Raw genomic sequence first — 22,055 nt, 5'->3', positions numbered from 1 at the left:
TGGGGAATGCTGTTGTTCTGCACTGGGCTTATCCAGCGCTGCGTGTCCTCTGGGGGACAATGGCCTTCGTGTGGTCCATCTGAATGATCGGGCAGCCTGTGTAGAGGGTGTAAGGCAGCAGACATCACAGATCCGTTCTAACAAACGGGGCCTGGGGATCATTGGTAACACAGAGCTGTGAACAATGCAGCTGATTATTCTAGAAAGATAAGTCTGTGTGGTTGGCAAGGTCTTGCTCAACACTGTTCAGGTTTCTCTTTCTGATGGTGTGTGTTTTCTTTGCAGTAACCCGATTGTTAATGTAAAATGATAGCACTCACCATGGTAATTTACTTTTTAGTTCAAGTTTAACTTGACTCAGCAGTAAGAGCTGTTGAAGTGGTGTGTGGGCTCACCAGTGGAGGATTGTATCTGCCTGCGATGTTTAGCTGCCCCATTCCTTCTACTAACAGATAATCACCAAAACATCAATTGTGCTGAATAAAACCTGTGTGTGGGTCAGCTTTCAATCCAGAGCTGTTGCTGGAAAACAAATCAAGTAAACATAGAGCTGTTTGTGCTGCTGTATTTTGGTGTATGTAGTTTTCATGTTGTGTTGTTGTTTGTCATCTACAGAAAGCCAACCAGTTTGATCCTGACGTGGTCCTGAACCAGCTGAGATATTCTGGGATGCTGGAAACTGTGAAGATCCGCAAGGCTGGATTCCCTGTTCGTAGAACCTTTAAGGACTTCTACAGCAGGTCAGCAGAATGTCCCATGAAGTACTGCATGCGTCAAGCTGAATTATGTTGGAGAACAGGGGGAAAAAAACAGTCAAATTAAAAAAATCAACTTCTCAACTGCTCCCACAGAAGCAATTTCATCCTCTGCTGTTAAATGACTTCTGGTGTGTTTGTATCTGTGTGTGTTTCCACAGGTACAAGATGATCCTGAAGAACAAAATCCCCTCGGCTGATGAGAAGCAGAGCTGCTCAGAGCTTCTCACTCTTCATGACAAAGACAAGAAAGATTGGCAACTGGGGAAGACAAAGGTGGAGCACATACACACACACACACACGCACACACACACTCCTTCACACACATGCCCAAACTTGTTTTTGTCACTTAGGAGTCACTTAAGCATGACTTGCATTCATGCCCTGGATACTCACAGTAACCATAACCACTGCCCCGACCTAGTCCCAGCCCTTAACCTAACATTCAAGCTTACCCCTAACATTATCCAAAAACAAAGTTTTACCCTGAAATTTTAGGTTTTGCTTTGTGAGGACCAGCTTTTTCAGAAAGGTGGGTGAGTCTCCATAACTCGACTGTTTGAACAGCACACGCTCACACACACTCTTAGGCAGGGTAGAACTGCAGGCTCGAAGAAGACGAGAACACAGCAGCGCAGGCTGAGCGACCGAGTGACATTACGCTTCATGTTTTACTGTAACATGGACTCTGCAGTACACTAAACAGCCACTTGCATGCTCTTCGTAACATTTTCAACATGTCAGACATAATATAATACACAACATAATACTGGACATGGACAATTCCGTGAAGATGAGTCTGCAGGAAATCAGGATATATTGTTTTAATCCGTCGTCTTCTGGGACTGATTCTTTCTCAAGAAGTCAAGCTGCTGTCATTCCCAAGCTGTTAATGTGTGCCACAGTTTGGACGGCCCCAGTTGTGACTCATGTCCCAAAGATTTTCTGGCCGGTTGTGGTCAAATCTACTGCTCTCCTGTTGACAACCACAGGGTTACATGGCTACTCCTAAAATCCCTGACACCAGCGACTGTTACTGTAACTACGGCCCAATGCGAGGGTTACAGTAATCCTGAGGCAGCCTAATTGTAGCTGGAAGAGCGTTAGCCTCTCGACACTCCCCAGTGTGATAAACTGAACTCCCAGTCAGTGATTTGAAGGCTGTGATGGAGCGTAGCAGAGGTTAGAGGAGAGTCACATCTCATGAAGTCATCTTTAGAAAAGTTTTAACCATCTATTGCAACTCTTAGCCACGCTTATCTTTCCCTTATCTTTTCCCCCTCTCTGTCCCTCATCCTCTCTTTACCTCCCTCTGCCTTTTGATTTCAAGCAATCATCAACTACCAGGCTCCAAGCCCTGTCATTCTGCTCTGCACTCTCGTTGAATGATTAACCTTTAATGTCTTGTTTGATCCGGACGGAAAAACCTCTTCACTTCACGTTGAACTCAGCATAGACGACCGCGACGCAGCAGAAAGAGGATATAAATAAAACAGTTTTATAGGCTTTCTTAAAATCAGCTAAATCCGCATTTCTGTCCCTCTTACTTCCTGCTGTAAGTTGTGGTTCCTTCATGGTCGTTAGATCGTTGAGACATATCAAATTTGTTGGTTCCCTTTTGAACAGTTTTGTTGTAATATCCCATTTGGCTGCCACACTATGAATAGTGTCAGCTGCACACATGGCATGTTGTAATATATGTCGACATCATAAATGTTTGATGTGAAGCACATGTTGGTCCAAATAAATATGTAACCAGTGCACAGCCATAAATGTGCACAAGCTTATATTAGTTTTGCACATGCATCAGAATGTATTACTGACTTCCTCTGTGTGGCTAAAACTTTATTATGCGTCCAGGGTCAGCTCTTTGACCTTTGGCTGACTCTACCAATGACTGTTTCACTTTACACTGTATGTACATAGCAAGAGACGAAAGAGAGGAGACTACTGGGTCAAATTAAGACCCCCCCCCAAAAATGCACAGAGTCTGTCTTAGTCTGTGTGTTTTTGATGGCAGCTTAATATTTTTGGGTTCGGGGAAAATGTGGAGTGGGTTGTGGGGAGAGGGCTGAGAGACAGAAGGGGGCTACGTTTCCTTTGGTGAAACAATCTGTGTGTGATTATATACATGCTGATTGTGTGCAGAGGAAGTGTGTACCCAGAATTAGTGGCTTGTGTGACGTTGCACAGATGTGTGTGTGTGTGTGTGTGTTTGAAAGGCATTTGTTTTACAGACGAGGGAAGGATGTGGACGGAGTGGAAGCTTCCTCCTCTCACAGCCTTTACAGAGACAGGCAGGACTGCAGCTGTGAGATCCTTTGATTAGTGGAACATCTGGGACACACACACACACACACACACACACACACACACACACAGTCATTCAAAGGTCTGTCCTCCTTGTAGAAGCAGTTGATCCTCCAGGCTAACAACAGATATCGCATTATCACATAAACCCACATATGCAGCTGGTTGGTTCTCCCAGTCTGCTTACATGGTCAGACAGACAAAATCTGATTATGTTTTGTAATGTAATGTCACTGCTGTATTCTCTTAAGCATTTAAGGTTAAGAGGAGCTGCAGGCTGTCAAATGTCCCAACAGTACCAACTTTGAAAAAAGTCTCCAGGAGTGAGGGAAGGGTTAACTAAACTATTTCTCCTTCCTTCATAAGAGCAAGGAGGGGTGTGGCTTTCTATCTGGACACCAGCCACCATCCCTCCCCCCCTCATCCCTCCATCCCTCCTCTCCCTACCTCTCCCCTCCCCTCTCGCTCTCTGTGCCTCTCTGCCTGTGCACGTCAGTCGAGCTACCAACGCAGCGGTAGCAGCAGCAGCAGCAGCAGCAGCAGCAGTAGGGAAATGCTCAGGAAGGACGCCTGAACACAATGAGGCTCTGCAGCAGCGGCATAAGCAGCAACACTGCAGTCTCGGTGCCAGTTTTCCCCTCTGCTCTGCTCGGCAGTCAGGGAGAGTGGCTAAACTGCTAGCCTCAGCTGCACCACAGCTTCCTCTGCAGTGGGCATAGGGTGCTGCCAGCAGACAACAGGGGCCCTTCACATCTCTGTGGGCCCTCTTTTGCAGCCTTACCAAGAAGAGGAACTAACCCATCCCGTTTCCCTCCACCCCTACCTCCCCCCAACCTCCCTCTCTGTCTTTCTCTCTCTCTCTCTCCCTGCCACTCCCTGTCGGCCGTGGCTCTGCTTGTCCCGCAGGTATTCTTGAAGGAGGCCCTGGAGCAAAGGCTGGAGAAGGAGAGGGAAGAGGTGCGGCACAGGGCTGGCATGGTGATCCGCGCCCACATCCTCAGCTATGTGGCAAGGTGAGTGTTGGTGTGTGGAGGAGGGGTGAGTGGCAGCGACAGTTGTCAGTGTTTGTTTTGTAATAGAGGTGTACAGCCTGTGTGTGTTTGGGGAAGAGTGGAGAGTGGGGGGATTACGTGCATATGTGCATGCCTTGGCACACGTGTTTACCTTTTTGTCTGTCTGCACAATGCAGTATCAGTGCATATTGCTTTACAGATTGTCTAGTGCTATAAAGGTACAGGGTTATTTTATCTCACAAGTGAAATATGTTTTACACCTCTTAACTCTTGTTGGCTTGCTGTAGGGTCAGTCATTACATTACGGTACTTTTAAAAAAATCTAGTTGAGATCCCAGAGTTTCCAAAGAACCCAAATAGGTCAGAATTTTGGAGAAATGTGTCATGCTCACTACAAACTTCTTTGTCTGGAAAGTCTTATATACAAATGCTCTGATTGCAAAAGAAAAAACCCTGCTCTGTGGATGACTAATTGTCCTAAATGTCCTAATTTTGTTTCATCACACCCACATTTAATGAAATTATATCAAATAAAATTTTATTTTGAAAGTCTGAGAAACAAAATGTCCTTAATAAAGTGAGTACAAGTGATCAACATGATGCAGGTTCCTTTGGTTCTTTCAAATTGGGAGAAATGTGCATACCATGTACATGATGGTGCTGTCATTTAAAAAGTCCTAGAAAATTCCAGACAGTGTGGAATAAAATCATTTTAACAAGCTTAAAGCAACTTAAAAGGGAAAAAAAGGGAGGAACTTGGGGTTATGGGGTATCTGAAGGTTACAAAGTCTCATACAGTTGACAAGTATATCTTGAAGACAGTGTGATCTGGAATGATGTGCAGATCACACGCCTGAGCTGGACAGACAAAGTTATCTGTGAGCATGAACAAGGCTTTAATTTATTGCTACACTATCAGCAACACAGTCGATGTTTTTCTGCGATGAATACATCTCAACCTGAGCAACAAGTTTTCCACCACTCATCATTGGTCTGCCTATGAGATGCAACATCCATTACTGTGGTTGTTTAAAACCTGCGCATGTAGACACACCAAGGCATGTGCCCTGATGGAGCTGTGCTCCACCTGTACACTGCAATACATAGGGTCACATACAGTCCTCTGAAAGGCTCTGTTGCAAGAGTATAATGGGACTGATGATGGCGTCCAGATTGCGAATTCACTTCCCTTCACAGCCGTTCCTACTAAAGAAAGAGGCTGGGGAAGCTCCCTAAAGACACAAGTAAAGCCTTTGTCTTATTATATGTAACATTATCTCTGTCCTGAGACCAGTCAGAGGCCATAGAGTGATTACTGTGGAGACTAGACCAGGATAAGGGTCAGAAAGTAAGAGCAGTGTGTGTGTGTGGTCCTTTGCAAAGTCATGTGTGTGATGTGCGTGTTTAAATGTGTGTGTATCCAATGCATGCGCAGTGTGTGGGTGATGAGGCTTAGTCACAGGGCTAAACACAGCAGCCCACATGGCCACAGTGGAGCAGCACTAGTTCTTCAGACTCTAAACATTGCACAGTTCACAACATACAGGTTTTCTACCAGCATGTTTATTTAAACAGTGAATGCCAGTGGGTTGTACAAACGTCACACATGTTTGTGGCGACACACAATATTCTCAGATAGTGCTGGATTAGGTATGTGCTGGGATGCTCACTGTGAATGTGCGTATTTGATTTTCTCATCAGGAAACAATATAAGAGGGTTTTATCCAGCGTTGTCACCATCCAGAAGAACTACCGCGCTCACTTTTGGAGACGCGCCTTCCTGCGCCTGCGCTTGGCCACCATCGTCCTGCAGAAACATCACAGAGGTCAGCTGGGCCGATCGCTCTACTGCCAGATCAAGGAGGAGAAACAGAAGCGAGAGGAGGAAGAGAGAAAGAGGAGGGAGGAGGAAGAGGAGAGGAGGCGAGTAGAGGAGGAGAGGAGGAGGATGGAGGAGGAGAGGAGACAACAGGAGGAGGAGGAGAAGAGGAAGAGGAAGGAGGAGGAGGAGAGGCAGCGGCTGATGGATGAGGAGATGAAGAGAAGGGAGGAAGAGGAGGAGTCGATGAGGAAGGAGGAGCTGAGTCTGATAAAGGAGAAAGAGGAGGAGCAGAAGATGGCAGCTAGGGCAGACGAGACAAGGTAATTCACTTTTTTATTTTGAAGATGCATTTAATTTATATTTTTAATATCTTCCTTAATATGTTCCTTTATTGACACATTTGTCAAAATGGTTTTTATCTTGTTTGTAGGAACTTGCTGGTAAATGGTGTCTGTCAGAAGGTAAATCCTTTTCAATAAACCATAAAAACAACATTGTCCAAAAATGTTACTCACTTTGCAAAACACATTATGAGGTATGAGTGTGATGGTGTTTAAACGTCTCTCTGTCTGTCCTTGTCTTTCCCTACAGAAGGAGCTGTCTCAAACTCTGTCCCACAGTCACACCTCTGAGGAGGAGAGCCGCCAGATGGAGGAGATCCTGCGGCTGGAGAGGGAGATTGAACGTCTGCAGAAGCAGCAGGAAGACGGGGTGTCCCTTCTTGGAGATGTCTCCAAAGAGGAACTGCGACAGATGAGGGATGCTGAGATCTACAGGCTGGAGAAGGAAGCCTCCCGTGTGGCTACAGAGTTTCTGGAGCTCCTGGACTTTGGCGGTTTAGAGCCATCCCTCTCGAGTGAGGAAAACCTCCACGACCCGACTGAATCTACCGCCCCTCTGGCTGAGGAGGAGGTGGACGAGGGTTTCCATGCTGAGGACGAATGCATTCCTTTGCCTGACTTCCCTCCTCCAGCTGTGGCTCCTCTGGACAAGGAAGTATTCCAAAGTATTCCCCCTCCTCCACCTGCTTTTGCAGAAGGACCAGTGGACACCCCTTCCTCAGCATCCTCTCCCGCAGCGTCAAAGCTCTCCCGTCTTACCTCTAATGGACTGAGTCATGTCCCTCCTCTAACAGACTCCCAAACCTCCAGACTTCCCCCAGGTGCTGCAGTCACTAATGGAGAAAGGAGGCCGTGCCCGAGGGCCAGCAGGGGGTCAGGCTTTGAGTCTGTGAGCGAGGAGCCATCCCAATCAAACCTGCCGGACACAGAGTCTGACTACGACCAGGAGGAGTTTGAGGAGGCTCATGGGAGCTCAGGGGCTAGCACCAATGATGGCCATATCACAGATGAGGAGGTGCTGCGAAAATCCTCCTGCACCCAAAACAGCCTGGACTCCTTCAGAGGCAGCTCAGACTCGGTGAGCACTAACGAACCAAGAATAATTTCTGTCAGATGCTACAGTTCTAATCCAGATGGGTAATCATTTGAAGCAGTCAGAGGGCAGGTGGAAGGAGATTTTGTAAATTTAGTCAAATCAGGCATTGCTTTTGTTCTGTTAAAAAAAAGGTGACCTGAATTGCAGTTGAACTGAAAAATAAATGTGTTTTACTCAAACATGGAAATTGCTGCATTTTCCATTTCCAGGTCAGCTCTAACTTAAACCATTGTTCACACATGCACTGACACTGACTGTGATCCTAACATGAGCTGAGCCTTTTTATATGTTAAGAGGGGATTCAGGCTTGCACACATGCACACTGAATAACTCTTGCAGTTATTTGTCTTCGCTCTGCTGATGAGCACATGAATCTATTCCCAGATACTCTGAGTCTAACAGAGAGCTCAGACACTGTAAGATCAGCAAAATGTCTAACAGAAAGGGAGGGAGGGAGGGAGGGAGGGAGTGTGAGTGTGTGTGTGTGTGTGTGTACCATTTTATGAGGCTGATTGACAACATAGTAACAGCAAGGTCAGACAGATTTTGGGCACTGAACCTGCAAAATCCACCCTCTCGACTCTGATTTCCTGTAGTCTTGAAAGGAACAACTTGTTCTTTCTTGGAAACATTACCGATGTGCAGATTTTAACATTTAAATATGTTGTACGACCCTGATGGGTAAGCAGCATAGAAAATGAATGAATGAATGAATATGTTGTACACTTGCTGGTTATACAAACTTATTTACAAAATCACAAATGCTGCTGTTTGCGTTTCAGTTCATTGACAGCGATGAGGACAACGACGGCTATGTGGACACAGATGAGGAGGTTTCCAATGGGAGAGTAAATCTCCTGAATGGCAGCGGGCCTCCATACTTCCACGGCTACCTCTACATGAAAAGTGAGTCGCTTTGACAAATCACTGCCCAGCAGGCATGCAGGTAGTTTGTGCACAGCTGAGCCAAGCTTGCATGGTTGTTATGTCAGTTTTAGAAACATTTGACAGACTTTTTATGCTTTAATTTAAGTATCAGTACTTCAGTATTGTCTACTCCTTTGTGTGTGTTTGTTAAGTGTAGTTTATTGTTGTTTACTCTTTATTGTTTTTCATCAAATACTGTGTATTTTGTTTCCAGTGGATGCTGTTGTGTTGGCAGGAGGTGTTTGCTCATAAATAAAACTTCCTGTCTCTCTCCTTCTGCACGTCTTCCTGTTTCAGGTGGACTCATGATACCGTGGCGTCGTCGATGGTGTGTCCTGAAGGATGAGACCTTCATGTGGTTTCGAGCCAAGCAGGACTCTGTCAAATCTGGCTGGCTTTACAAGAAAGGTGGAGGAATGTCCACCTTGTCTCGGCGCAACTGGAAGATGCGCTGGTTCGTTCTGCGGGAGTCGAAGCTTATGTACTTTGAGAACGACAGTGAAGAGAAGCTGAAAGGAACCATCGATGTCCACACTGCTAAGTACGAGGTTTTTTTTGTTTTGTTTTACTCACTACTTTACTTAAAATAAATAGAAATAGTTCACTAAGTTTTGGTCTACCATGGCCCTTTTGTAGGGAGATCGTGGACAATCACGAGAAGGAAAATGCACTGAATATTGTGACCGAGGAGAGGACCTACCACATTTATGCCGAGTCTCCAGAAGATGCCAGGTGCACGACGTCCATGTATTCTCTGGAAATAACCAGCTAACTGTTGCTGTTTTGTAGCTGGTGTTTTACTTTGTCAGCATCTCTCTGTAAATGTGATGTGTGGAGACAAAGTTCCCCCTTGTGGTTGCCAGTGGAAATTCACAATGTAATTTTCAATTACATGTTTGCTGACTTTCGCTTTCTCAACTCCCTCTGACCCCATCCAGTTCTTGGTTCAATGTGCTGAGTCGGGTCCACAGCGCCAGCCCGGAGCAGCTCATGGAGATGCACCATGAACAGGCCAACCCCAAGAATGCAGTGGTTAGTGCTGTTTTACCTCTCTTCTGTCTGGGCCCCAGCCTCAGCTCCATTTTTCAGCAGTAATGATGGAACATGTAACTGAATCAGCTGAAGTATGATGGTCCAAAATTGGGTCGTATAGTAATTTAAGCTGAAGAAGCAGAACACACACGCTGGTGTACCGTTGTTCATTTTTGTGGATGGTTAAACAATTGCTGTGCGTATATTAAATATTGCTGTATCACTTCAGAACAGCCATTTTCTTCCCTTCATTTGTCCCCTATCAGAGGGCTCAGTATGGCTCTGATGAAGAGCTTGCTGGATTGGTGAACAGTGTTTGTATCTTCCTGAAACCTGCAAGTTTCTGACAGTGGAATGTTCGATAACTGCATCTGACAATTTTAGCCTTTAGAACAGCTAAACACACATTTTGCCATCACTTATTTGCCAAACTACCTGAAATGCAGAATTGTTGTGTTTTTGATAGTTTAGTCAGAGCCTTTTATATCTACACAGGGAATCTGCCATGTTAATACCAAGTTTCTACAATTTCCGGCCCAGAGCGGGCAAACCAAATTCTGGCTATAGGAGAGAGCCTTTTGTGTTTTTGATGAAGGGGAGAGGTGTTCAGTTTATTTGCAATCTGCGACCTCACTGTGAGATGCCACTAAATCCTACACGAGTTCCGTAAGTCACAAGGCCATGTTGGTCCTGAACAAATAGTATTTTAAATTAATCACACTCTTAGAATAAAACCGCTTGGGGTACCAGCTGAGGATGTTTATTTCATCAGTGAATGAGCAGCTAATAAAATTATGTCAATTTGCCCCTCTTTTCTCTGTCCAGGGCACACTGGATGTGGGCTTGATTGATTCTGTTTGTGCATCAGATAACCCCGACAGGTAAGAGAGAGCCTTGAAACATATAAGATGTTTTTAAACTAGACTCTCAGTGATATGACAGCACGTGTGCTTTCTGTTTTTCGCAGACCAAACTCGTTTGTGATCATCACAGCCAACCGCGTGATCCACTGCAACACAGACACTCCTGAAGAGATGCATCACTGGATCGGCCTGCTGCAGAAATCCAAGGGCGACTCCAGGGTTGACGGACAGGAGTTCTTAGTCAGAGGTCAGTCATTTGAGATATGCATACTTCCAGATTTAATTCAGGTGCTTACGTATGCTTGGTGTGATTCTGCACTGAAAATGCAAGATGTGTTGCATTTGGTAGAGAAAATTAAATAATAAATAAGAAAGATAAACATAATGTGTCATGTGTATTTTTATCTGCTCTAAGTTATTTTTTTAATCCTCTCTCAGGTTGGCTACATAAAGAGATGAAGTCAGGAGCCAAAAGCACTTCTCTGAAGCTGAAGAAGCGCTGGTTTGTTCTCACCACCAACTCTCTGGACTATTATAAGTCGTCGGAGCGCAGTGCCTCCAAACTGGGAACTCTGGTCCTCAACAGTCTCTGCTCTGTGGTGCAGCCAGATGAAAAGGTCTTCAAGGACACTGGTCAGTTCATGGTCAACATTATTCTCAATCATTTTGATCAAAGGAAATATATTCATATGAGTTTAAGCTTTAGTTTCCTTTGTCTGAAGCTCTAACAGGGAGTCAGTTTACCTCTAATTACTTTCGTCCTTGCAGGTTATTGGAATATAATCGTCCACGGACGTAAACACTCTTACCGTCTTTACACCAAAATGCTGAATGAGGCCATGCGGTGGGCGAACGCCATACAGGGAGCAATAGACAGCAAGGTTCCCATCGAAACGCCGACGCAACAGCTCATCAGGGACATCAAGGTATTAAAGAGTCACAAAACTGTTTCTCTTTTTGTTGTAACTCAGTTGCTAGTGTCATGCTAATAGCTGCCAGTCCTTGTGCAATGTCCTGCCATGAGATTTTATTCTATATGTGTCTCATGAAATGTGCTAATAAAAACATCACAGATACTCCTGCATGATTTTTCATTAACATATCGGCATTTATGTCATTTTAACTTCAATTTGTTTTTTTAGTCATGCAAACCTTTGGCAGGGACACACACTGTAGTGAAGTGAGGTACCTGTACTCACTAAGTGTGTGCTGTGATCTTTAAGTCTTGACTTTGCCTGCTTGAGAACACAGTGTCTCTTTTCTGCACATATAGCTGTTTCCTACTACAATAATAATATTCACCTGTGATATTTATACTCCCTTACTTCTCCTAAACTGACTTGATTAACTCAATTAAACACAAACCTCCACCTTTGTAAGTGTCCTCTACTTAAAGATAATTCATGACCACATTACTTTAAGATGACTGATCCAGTTCTCTGTCTGCCCAGGAGAGCAGTTTGAATGTGGAGGCTGTGGAACAGACATACTGGAGGAACCCCATCCTGAGATATACCCAACATCCTTTGCACTCCCCTCTTCTACCTCTGCCCTACGGAGATGTCAGCATCCACTGTGAGTATTGCAAGCTGCCGCTACTGACTTCTGTTGAAACTGACAAAGTTAGATACGCCATTTGAATTGTTGGGTATGACTTGTTAAAAGATCCTTTTTTTTTGGGCATTTACATGTACCTTAATGCATGCATTTTTCTGTTTATGTACTACTTCATCAAATAGTGGCCACTTCCTTTTCACAAAAAATAAAATAGATGGCTGTGTTGACACAGATGAGGAAGCTTTTAGTGTAGAAAAACCACACATTGGCACTTCTGTTTAAAAGTGCTCCGTCATTTCATTAATGATTATTTTGATTACAGGTTTAAGGCAAAGAAAATAATCAGAAAATTCTCGATATTTTTGCTATTTTCGTAGTGCAAAAGGAAAAGGGTTATACCAGCCTGCAGGATGAGGCGGTGAAGATTTTCAATTCGCTGCAGGAGATGGAAGCAGTGTCGGATCCGGTACCAATCATCCAGGGGATCCTACAGACCTGTCAAGACTTGAGGTCATTAAGAGATGAGGTTTACTGTCAGCTGATCAAACAAACCAATCATGTTCCGCACCCAAACAGCCCTGCCAATCGCGCCCACTGGCATCTCCTAACCTGTATGAGCTGCACCTTCCTGCCCAGCCGAGGCATCCTGCGCTACCTCAAGTTTCACCTCAAAAGGTGCAGCTGGCACATGCAATCATCCATAACTATTTTATGGTCATAGATTACAACTGGTTGAAATTTCAAGTTAACTGTCTTTGTGTTTTGGGGGTGTTTTCAGGATTAAGGAGCTGTTCCCTGGTACAGAGATTGAAATGTTTGCCCATTTCATCGGTGAGTCTCTGAAGAAGACCAAGACCAGAGAATTTGTTCCCTCTCAAGAGGAAATCATGGCACTGCTTACCAGACAGGAAATGACCACCACGGTCTACTGCCATGGTGGAGGCTCCTGCAAGATCTCCATTAACTCACACACCACTGCTGGAGAGGTAAGTGAGCTGTAGTGATTGCTACATAGGCTATTTTAAATGTCACTGTGATTATTTGTATTTTGTTTTATAACATGGCAAAAGGAGGAACCATACCAATACATACTAAGTAGTGATTGTTCTTACCTTGCATCACTTTGTTCAGGTGGTGGAGAAGCTAATCAGAGGTCTCGCCATGGAGGACAGCAGGAACATGTTTGCACTCTTTGAACACAACAACACCATTGACAAAGCTGTGGAAAGCAGGGTTCTTGTGGCTGACGTATTGGCTAAATTTGAAAGGTATACTTCCTGTTACATATTATATTTGATATTATTATTAGAAATTCAGGGTCCTGTTACCAAGGACGTCAAACATCTGTTGATAATGATATGAGGGGACTAAAATATCAATATATAAGTGAGAGGTTTGTGCATTTCCCACCAGGCTGGCTGGCAGTGAGGAAGGTGAGGAAGACGGCCAGTGGAAACTCTATTTTAAACTATACTGCTTCCTGGATGTGGAAAGCATGCCTAAAGAAGGAGTGGAGTTTGCATTCATGTTTGAGCAGGTGTGTTTTATTCCTCGTGTTAGTCTTCATTATTGATAGATCACATGTTGATTTAGATCGCATGTTGCAGTTGGTGCTCATGACCATTTGCTATTCCTTCAGGCCCACGAGAGTTTGACACGGGGTCACTTTCCTGCCCGTGAAGAGACCCTGCAGCACCTGGCTGCACTACGCCTTCAGTTTCTGCATGGGGATAAAGCACGAGTCACCTGGAGCCTGGAAAACGTTTACCCCGTGGGCCGCCTGCGCAGTCGCATCCTCCAGTTTACCAAGGTGGGTGGAGCCTCAGGTTCCGGACAAACTCTGGAGCGTCGGAGGACCAGCTTCCTGGATGGGACCCTGCGGCGGGGGTTGAAGACAGGCTCAATGAAGAAGCAGCGCTTGGAGGAGGAGCAGATGTTGGAGATGTGGATAAAGGAGGAGATGTCTGCCACCAGGGCGAGCATCGTGGAGAAGTGGTCCCGCCTCAAGGGTCTGGACCAACATCAGGCCATGCTCAAATACATGACCATCATCAAGGAGTGGCCTGGATATGGATCCACACTGTTTGACGTCGAAGTAAGTTTGCTGGTTCTTCGATTGCGACTTATATGTCAAACAGGCTTTTAATTCATATAAGACTGGTGTAAACCCAGCTGCCAGACTCACACTGGATGATGTTCATGAGGTCCTGTTTTGTGTCTTTACAGTGCAAAGAAGGAGGCTTCCCTCATGATCTCTGGCTTAGTGTGAGTGCTGAAAATGTTTCTGTCTACAAAAGAGGTGAGCCCAAACCACTGGAGACCTTCCCATATGAGCACATCATTTTCTTCGGCGCTCCGCAGCCCTGCACCTACAAGATCACTGTGGACGAGAGAGAAATGTTCTTCGACACACCGCAGGTACCTCATCATTTCTTTAGATCTTAGATTGTGCAGGTTTGTGAGAGGAAGCAGGATTTCAGAATTTGGGTTGGTTTTTCTGATTTTGCTCACGGAAAACAAATTGTACATCCATCTGCATATCCTTGGTTGTCTTCTCTGCTGACTGTGCGTTTTATCTTTTCATTTCTCCAGGTTGGAGAGATCACAAAGATCATGAAAGCCTACATAAACATGATTGTGAAGAAGCGCTGCAGTGTGAAGTCTGTGTCCAGTTATGGAACCAATTGGATCAGGTGATTGATATGACAGCACAAGAAATGTACTCAGCTATAGTTCACCTGACGGAAAACAAGCAAGCATGGAAAGAAGATGCAGACAGACATTGCATTTCTGAGCTGGTGATTGGCAACGTAGACCCACTCCATCCAGAACAATTGCTTCCCATAGAGACATAAGTTTATGCCTTTACTGCTTGTGGAAAAAAGTGGAAATATTCAAGTGGTCGCATTATTTTAAGATGTTACAGTGTTGGAGTGTTGCTTCCCTCCATGCAGTCTCCAAGCATGTTACTCACCCTCATTAGTTACTCTGATCATTTCTCACATCTTACTTGAGATGCACATCAGTTGTCTTTTCATGGGTTTCTTTTAAATATCCAGAAACACCAACTCCTTTTCCACCAAACCCTGTGTTTCAGAATTCAAAACATTCACTCAATATCTCCGGTCTTTTTAATTTCCAGAAGAGTACATTTCCATTGAAAGGAGATGAAAGAATGAGCTGCAGTGGCAAACATACCTTTATTCAAGTGTTATTTCCACACATATTGTGTCCCATTCTAATGAATGTTCTTCTGGATGAAGATTCCCTCAGGTTAATGCATAATTGTAACTGTCCCAGGGAGATTATCTCCCTCATCTTGCCTTATTTAAGTTTTTATTTGAACTATTCTGGGCTAAGATATTTAGTGCAGATTCAGCCTTTCAGGAATGGAATATAAATTTTGAGGTGTTTCGTATCTTGGTCAGTGGTTATTGTGGTTTCCATTGGTGCATTAAGCAAACAAAGCAATTCAAATATGAATAACCACTGCATCAGTGGGGATGCAACATTTATAACCACTGCAGTCCAGCATCTTTTCAAAATTACTAAAATCACTCGAACAATTTGTGCTTTTCTCCCAGAAAGAGTACTTTGCATTGAGCTGTTTCATTGTGCACTGACTTCAGGGTATGTCTTTGAAACTTTTGTGGGTGAAACTGATGTTCAGTGATGTGTTTTGAGAAACTAGCAGGATCTCGCTTGTTCAGTACACCTGTGTCTAGAGATTGTTTTACTGTGTTTTTTCAGCGATGTCAGAGGCCATGTGAGGGTGAGGTATTTATTTATTGAGGTATCGTGGATTGGTAGAGAAAGCAGACTGAGCGAGGTGAACAGTGTGCTGGAAATGCATTGATGCAGTCATCTCAATACTTTTTTTTCTATTATTTGTGCATAGGGGGACGCAGAAATTTATATTCAGAAATAGACAAGTTTCATTATTTACGTTTGATTTTCTCCATTTTTTTTTGTCCTATTTCTGAGCTTTTGTCAGCATAAAATGATCTAAGTGTATTGCCCTCAACACCCTCAACATGCTCAATTCCTTGTATTATCTCGCTAACCTGGAGGATTCAAGCATATGCCAGTTGACTTACCATGTAGTTCATGATAAGAGTATGGTCCAGACATATTGAGCTTAGTATTTACCTCACATCGCATCACATCACTGTCTTCCATTGCTCTCCAATCGTTCTCACTAGGCTATCTGGTCAGCTGCCGGCGGCCATACCAGAGACTGATCTTGCCGTTGACGATGACTGTATTTCTGAGATTTCTGATTGTTTTGAAGAAGAAGAATCAGAAAATGTTTTATATCAGAATTTAAAGATGCTTTAATAAATTATTGTATTTCAAAGCTGTTTGTGTGTTTGTTATTGCTGTGCCATACTCTGTCATGTAAATAGTACAAAATAGTACATACATTTAATAAAGTAAAAAATACATCATAATCATCATCATGTGACAGCTAATCTTAGCTGAAACACCAAAGATGGAATTTAGATAAATGTATGTATCCTTCCACTGATTCATCTCATTTTTATGGAGAAAATGAAAAATTTTAAAAAATGATTTAAATAAATGAATGCACTGCTGACACAGAATTATTATGTCTGAGGTCTGAGTCATACAACAGTTCAACCATGTTACACCTAAACAGGTGTTCCCATTTACTGTGCCTAATTAACTCAGTTGGGTTTGTTGCATCAGTAAAATTGTGGGTAAAATGCTGCCTTCGGTATTCATATTAGTACTTATACTTTGGTGAGCACATCGATGTCCACACTAAAATTGCAATTCCAACATATAAATAACTTAATTAAACTTTTGTTATTGTACTTTTGTGCTCCTTTTAAATTAGCTGAATTAATTTCTTTCGTGTTCATTTTGGACTTTACGTCAATCAGGGTATTTTAGAACACCTGTGTGGGTCAGCAGGGTGGGGTGAGGCGAGGTTCAGGGATGATGATATGGCATAGCCTACAAAGACAAATCCATTTGATTCAGCTGACGACATACTAATGGGGAGCTAACACAGTAAGGGAATAATTTGATATGAGAGATATTATCAGCTGCACTGAACTGACTGTTGACTGTACTTATCTTCATATCTTCTACATGACGTGAACACGTTAAAAAGACCCGGGTATTGAATATTGTGGATTTTTTGCTGTCTTTTCTTTTTTATTTCTAAATAATTTTCATTAATGTTGATATATACTATACACATTTAACAACAACAAACTTTATAATGTTAAAAAAGTTTGATTCGTGTTTTACAGATCAATTTTAAATTTTAGAAATTCATTGATAAGAGGCAATGGATCTAACTTTCCAATCAGTTCTGTCCTTATGAATTTTACCCCATGAGAAACCAGACCCATTTTTCTTTATAAGGAAATTGTGGGGGATATAAAAAGGTTCAAATGACTCACATGTGCACATTTCTAGAGTCCAAGATCTGTAATGTTACATATATGTTACATTGAGTATTTATAGCAATTTGTTTTCTCATTTAAAAGTTTGGGACACCTGCGTCACTGTCGGTTCTTATGCGCTACTAAAGTCATAAATAAAGCCAGGTTTCTCTGTTTCTAATTGGTTGTCTGAAATAGAAAATAGTATTTATAAATTATAATAAAACCTAACTTAAAAGTCTGTCTATAAAAGTCTGCAGTTGTGGCTGTTAATAAGTCGTTGATTTATTTTAGAGTGACTTTTTCCCGTAGAGGAAATACTCAAAAAGTTCATTTGAAGTGCACGAATCAATGCAGCGTGTCGGGATCACATTTCACAATCTGGCAACGCAGGGCGTGTTGTCGAGGGTTTAAAAGCGATGTGTCAGCGTTAATCAATGACTGCTGACAGCACGTAAAGTGCAGAAAAGCGGAAAATGCAACATAACGGTTGGGACACTTGTTAAATCCTCTGCATGCGGGACATTTTCTGAACACATTGTGTGTGTGATGCTTCACGCTGCGGCCGTGTGATGACGCCTGCGTCAGGAGGTCATGACGTCATCCCTCGTAAACTTGGGGTCCTCCCTTGGGTTTGAGTCCTCACACGCGTCGGTTTGTTCCCTTCGCCCATGCAGTCGATGTTTTCCGCTCGGTTCACGATGTTGGGAGTTTGTAGAGCTGCAGCCCTTGTGTTCGCCCTCGCCTGCGGTGTTTTTCTGCCCTCAGAGGCGCAGACTCCAGCTCCAGCTCCGGGTAAGAGTCTGGTCTGTTTTAAACTTCAGCTGCTGTGCTTTGTTTTGTCCGGCCAGAGTCAAGTCAGGAGGCTGTCACATGACCGCAGCAAAATGGATTTTCACTCATTATATGGACAGAGATTAAAAACAGTCAAATACAATCTTAGTTCACGGTAATGACTCGTGTAACTGTGGACATTTGTTGTATTGTAAAGTGAGCAAACTCTGCCCAGATTTTTTTCTTGTAGTAAATCAGTGTGATTCAACGCGAAGTCTGTTGTTGCAAGTACATTGCAAATGATTTGTTAGCTTCTTGTAGGATTTTATTATTTTATTGGCTTTACTGTAAGAGCCTTTTCAAACCACTGCTTGTAGCCGCGATATAACACTTTGTAACTTTTCTCTGTTTCAGTTCCTTGTGACTTGAAGTCCAACACCAGCTGTGCTGAATGCCTGCAGAATGTGACAGTAAGCCAAACAAATGCATTCACTGTAACCGTCTCTGGTGTTGATATGTAAATACCTAACAAAGTACTGGGTTTGTTGTTGTTATTTGTTGCAGTGTTTGTGGTGCGAGCCATCCAAACTATGCACGGACTACCCAGTAGGAAACATCCTGCCCCCCAACAGTTTGTGTCCACTGAATGCTGCACGGTGGGGGCTGTGCTGGGGTAAGACTGACTATATCAAAGGCCTGGGATAACCATTAATGTCAAATCTGGTTATAACCTGCTAATTGATCATTTAGGCATATTGATAAGGATGTGTGTGAGACAGACATTACAAGAACATATTTGTTTAAATTAAATTTATTACACTTTTTAGTCAGTGCTCCCCAGTTGTGATGCTGCTGTTATGTCGTACTTGATAGTGAAATTATTATTTTAAGGTTGGGGAATTTGAATCACCGAAAAAAGAGCAATTTGAAGACTTACACTGTGCTATAGAAAGTGGTTTTCAAAGTGGGGTCATTGGGGGGGGTTCCTTAGTGTCCCCAATAAAAACGGGACTAATTAATTTTCACGATAATTCCATCCATAAGTCACACAGTGACAGAATGTATGAACGTTTTGGTTATGGGTTTCAAACACTAAAAAAAACAGACGTCTACATGCAAAATTCAGATGGGGTTGTCTGGAACAAAATCTCAGCCAATGGGGATCTGTGGTCTAATGTGTGTCAGTTAAGGGGGTCCTCGACATGAAAAGGTTTGCTTACCAGTGCATTAGGAAAGTGTATTGTGCAATTATCACTACTTTCTGCCATTTTGGGAGTCAAACATAGAATAAATCAACAAGATTAATCACCAATTAAAGTGGTTGTTAATAGCAGTCCTAGTTGGGGACTTTCTTTAAAGTCACTAAATACTTCGAATTGATTACTTGACTTAATGGTTCAGTACCTAATGGTGGTGCTTATTCTTCACAGAAGAACCATCACAGACTTCACACTGACTAGAAGTTGTTGACTAATGTCTAGATGGGGCAGCCCTTGTGTAGTAGAGTCTCTATGATAGAACTTATAACTTGAAACATGACTCATCTTTGATTCACCACCTTCGATTTCCAGTTAACTTCCAGATTCTGATCATCACCATGTCAGTGCTGGCTGGCATCATCATCATTGCCATTCTTGTTTGCTGCTTCTGCTGCTGCAAATGTGAAAGAATTGGGTAAGTATAAAGTCACATGGCATGTTGGCTGTGAAATGTGGTTCAACATGCAAAGAGGAGGGCCGGGGGGGGGGGCACAGGCACACAATGGGTTGTTTTTCCTTCAAGGCTACGCTGATACCGCCGTCTCCAAAAGCCTGCCAGAATTTGTAAGTGCGGTTTAGATCTGAGAATAATGTGGCTGTTTCTACGGGGTTCTCACCTCTTGAAAATTAGTTAATTTAATAATGAGTGTTGGGTGAAGAGGAGACAGTGGTGTGTTTGGTCATATCACCTTATAATAATAATTATTAGACTAATTAAACTTGTCACTCGTGCTGTACTGGCTTTTAGTCTCACTGTTGTCATTCATATTGCAAGGTAAGAGTTTATGTATAAAAGGATCCTGGGGATAAAATGTAATATAATAGGGCTGCATAATGCATTAATGCTACACAATACATATTCTTATATTCCAGAAACAAGAGAGAAGATGCAAAGGTGGAGCGACAAACCCGTATGAGGAAGGCCCGTCAGAAAGAGAGGTCAATAAGCAATTTAACGATTATATTTCATATACAAAAACTGAGACTGTCAGTTAGTGAAGATACAACCACAAACAGTCTCTGCTATGCTGGGAACTGGGACTGTGTGTACTCATCAGCATGCAGATAAACACATGTTCATTCTGATAATGACGCTATAGAAAGAGACAATTAAAGCCTTTTCCTCCTCAAAAGTGATGCAAGTAGAAAACTACAGCAGAAAGTGTTTGGAAGTGGGAGCTTCATCTCCTTGATCTGCACCTTCATGCTGTATAATGAAGTTTTTTTAGTGTTAATGTTAATTTCTTGATTATCATGATTGTAATATATACAGTTTTGATGTAGATAATGAGTTTAAAATATCATACATGTGTAAATTTTACATCAATATTTTGGCTTATTTAGTTATTTAAAATGTGAAATAGGCATGAACCATAAGCATATTACAGCAGCGCTCTGTGTTGATCCTGAAGCTGTGATTCAAACATTGTAGGCTGAGTGAAGCCAGTGTTCTCTGTTGTCTAACAATTTGTCTTTGTTTCTTCCCCAACAGGAGAACAGAAATGCAACTGAGACATGATGAAATCAGACAGAAATATGGTGAGACACATTTCTTGTTTGTGGGCTTTGAGTGGGTTAATAAATGGAAATCTGGAATATCAAAAATACCAGTAAGTAAATATGAACAAAGATAGACAGAATAAAATAATGATAAAAATATGTGATTCACGACAAAGCAACTTCAAATCATATTTGATTCTGTAGTGCCATCTGCTGGAGACAGTTTTAACTGTGCACACCTGATACACATTAATTAAATTCCAGAATTTTTAAATAGTTTTTTTGGGGAAACAGATTTTGGAGTTAACTGCATTAAAACCCACAATTTCAAATGTCAATCTCTCCATTGTTCTTTTCAGGCCTGGCAAAGAATAATCCATACGCCCGTATGGACGATCATTAAGAAGCATCTCAGTCATCATTCCTTAAAAAAAATCCCTTAAGAGGATCTTACTGATGCCGTAACATCATATACATAATGTAGCATTTGATAAACTGTGATTGTCTAATTGGCATTGAGTGAGTTTGTGTTGTCACCAAAATGCTCTGAAATCATTTTGTCTGGGTGTTCAAACATGTTCTTGGCACCTAATCTTTTCTTTTTTTCTTTTTGTTGCTCTCTGCTAGATTAATATTTCCTCTGCTCACAATTTTACTGATGCTCATTCATGTATAATGTACATTTATTTTATATAAAACGCTCATTTATAACACCTAATGCCTTTTACACCTTTTACTATTTTTTGTGATAAATATCAGAATGACAAACTACATGTAAGGTATTTGATTCAAATTGTGTCCGTTTCAACATTAAATGTGTAAGATTTTTATTTTGTGACTTTAATTGTAAATCATTTCCCATCCCCACGCCACAAAAGCACAAATATGGAAAGAGAGGTCAACCAAAAGTGACTCTGTGTGTGTGTGTGTTTTCTATTCACACATCCAGTATGATAGCCTTTGACAGTTAGCAGCCTTATTCTCAGAAAATCAAATCAAATCCATTAAATGTGGGGAAAACAGATCACACATACAGTCTCTGGAAGACTGTAAGCTGCAAATCTCTGGGATCCACAATATAACTATGGATCTTGATCCAGCATTGTTGGATTTTCAGGTTTATCTCAGAATTTCTTCAACCAAGTCTATAGCGTCACAAGGGATGAGTTGTTAACAATGTAAAATTCTTTATTGTATCTTACCCCCAAACCCTTGACATGACTCTCTTTGTGAGGTTGCCTTTGAACTCACACTATGATTAAGAAATATTTATCCTGCGACCATTTATACTTAAAAAGTTTGACTTCATCATATATTTGAGAGAGTCTGATTTTCTAAAGTATTGATAAGAAAACAATCTTTACCATCATATTTCCACGTTCCCCTGG

At 42.4% G+C, this 22,055-nt stretch overlaps 2 protein-coding genes across 2 annotated transcripts in view; both read left to right on the top strand.

Annotated features, from left to right (window-relative positions):
- Positions 1–16,074, top strand: part of myo10l3 (myosin X, like 3) — a 53,824-nt gene extending 37,750 nt beyond the window's left edge. The window contains exons 20-41 of the mRNA XM_046404127.1: positions 616–740; positions 917–1,031; positions 3,973–4,079; positions 5,781–6,221; positions 6,332–6,362; positions 6,493–7,320; positions 8,121–8,244; positions 8,563–8,806; positions 8,902–8,997; positions 9,204–9,297; positions 10,123–10,178; positions 10,265–10,407; positions 10,599–10,793; positions 10,929–11,086; positions 11,612–11,735; positions 12,095–12,392; positions 12,496–12,703; positions 12,849–12,985; positions 13,131–13,254; positions 13,357–13,812; positions 13,944–14,135; positions 14,310–16,074. Coding sequence (XP_046260083.1) covers positions 616–740; positions 917–1,031; positions 3,973–4,079; positions 5,781–6,221; positions 6,332–6,362; positions 6,493–7,320; positions 8,121–8,244; positions 8,563–8,806; positions 8,902–8,997; positions 9,204–9,297; positions 10,123–10,178; positions 10,265–10,407; positions 10,599–10,793; positions 10,929–11,086; positions 11,612–11,735; positions 12,095–12,392; positions 12,496–12,703; positions 12,849–12,985; positions 13,131–13,254; positions 13,357–13,812; positions 13,944–14,135; positions 14,310–14,414 — 4,401 coding nt within the window. The 3' untranslated portion in view covers positions 14,415–16,074. The remainder of the gene's footprint in view (positions 1–615; positions 741–916; positions 1,032–3,972; positions 4,080–5,780; positions 6,222–6,331; positions 6,363–6,492; positions 7,321–8,120; positions 8,245–8,562; positions 8,807–8,901; positions 8,998–9,203; positions 9,298–10,122; positions 10,179–10,264; positions 10,408–10,598; positions 10,794–10,928; positions 11,087–11,611; positions 11,736–12,094; positions 12,393–12,495; positions 12,704–12,848; positions 12,986–13,130; positions 13,255–13,356; positions 13,813–13,943; positions 14,136–14,309) is intronic.
- Positions 16,075–17,667: 1,593 nt separating this feature from the next.
- pttg1ipb (PTTG1 interacting protein b) lies at positions 17,668–21,497 on the top strand. Its single transcript, XM_046404396.1, has 7 exons — positions 17,668–17,929; positions 18,323–18,378; positions 18,473–18,581; positions 19,480–19,582; positions 20,041–20,106; positions 20,660–20,706; positions 21,027–21,497. Exons 1-7 carry the CDS (start codon positions 17,806–17,808, stop codon positions 21,068–21,070), a joined length of 549 nt encoding a protein of 182 aa, XP_046260352.1. The 5' UTR covers positions 17,668–17,805; the 3' UTR covers positions 21,071–21,497.
- The last annotated feature ends 558 nt before the right edge of the window (positions 21,498–22,055 follow it).

The sequence above is a fragment of the Scatophagus argus genome, chromosome 11, assembly GCF_020382885.2.
Source record: "Scatophagus argus isolate fScaArg1 chromosome 11, fScaArg1.pri, whole genome shotgun sequence".
Taxonomy (NCBI): domain Eukaryota; kingdom Metazoa; phylum Chordata; class Actinopteri; family Scatophagidae; genus Scatophagus; species Scatophagus argus.
Note: the sequence above shows the minus strand (reverse complement) of the source record. Positions and strands in the feature narration are given on the sequence as shown.

What these genes read in the sequence shown, in the direction of transcription:
- pttg1ipb (XM_046404396.1), top strand. Translation starts at nt 17,806, where the DNA reads ATGCAGTCGATGTTTTCCGCTCGGTTCACGATGTTGGGAGTTTGTAGA. An exon ending in ACGGTGGGGGCTGTGCTGGG is followed by an intron (nt 18,582 to 19,479) that starts GTAAGACTGACT and finishes TTCGATTTCCAG; the next exon opens with TTAACTTCCAGATTCTGATC. An exon ending in TGCAAATGTGAAAGAATTGG is followed by an intron (nt 19,583 to 20,040) that starts GTAAGTATAAAG and finishes CTTATATTCCAG; the next exon opens with AAACAAGAGAGAAGATGCAA.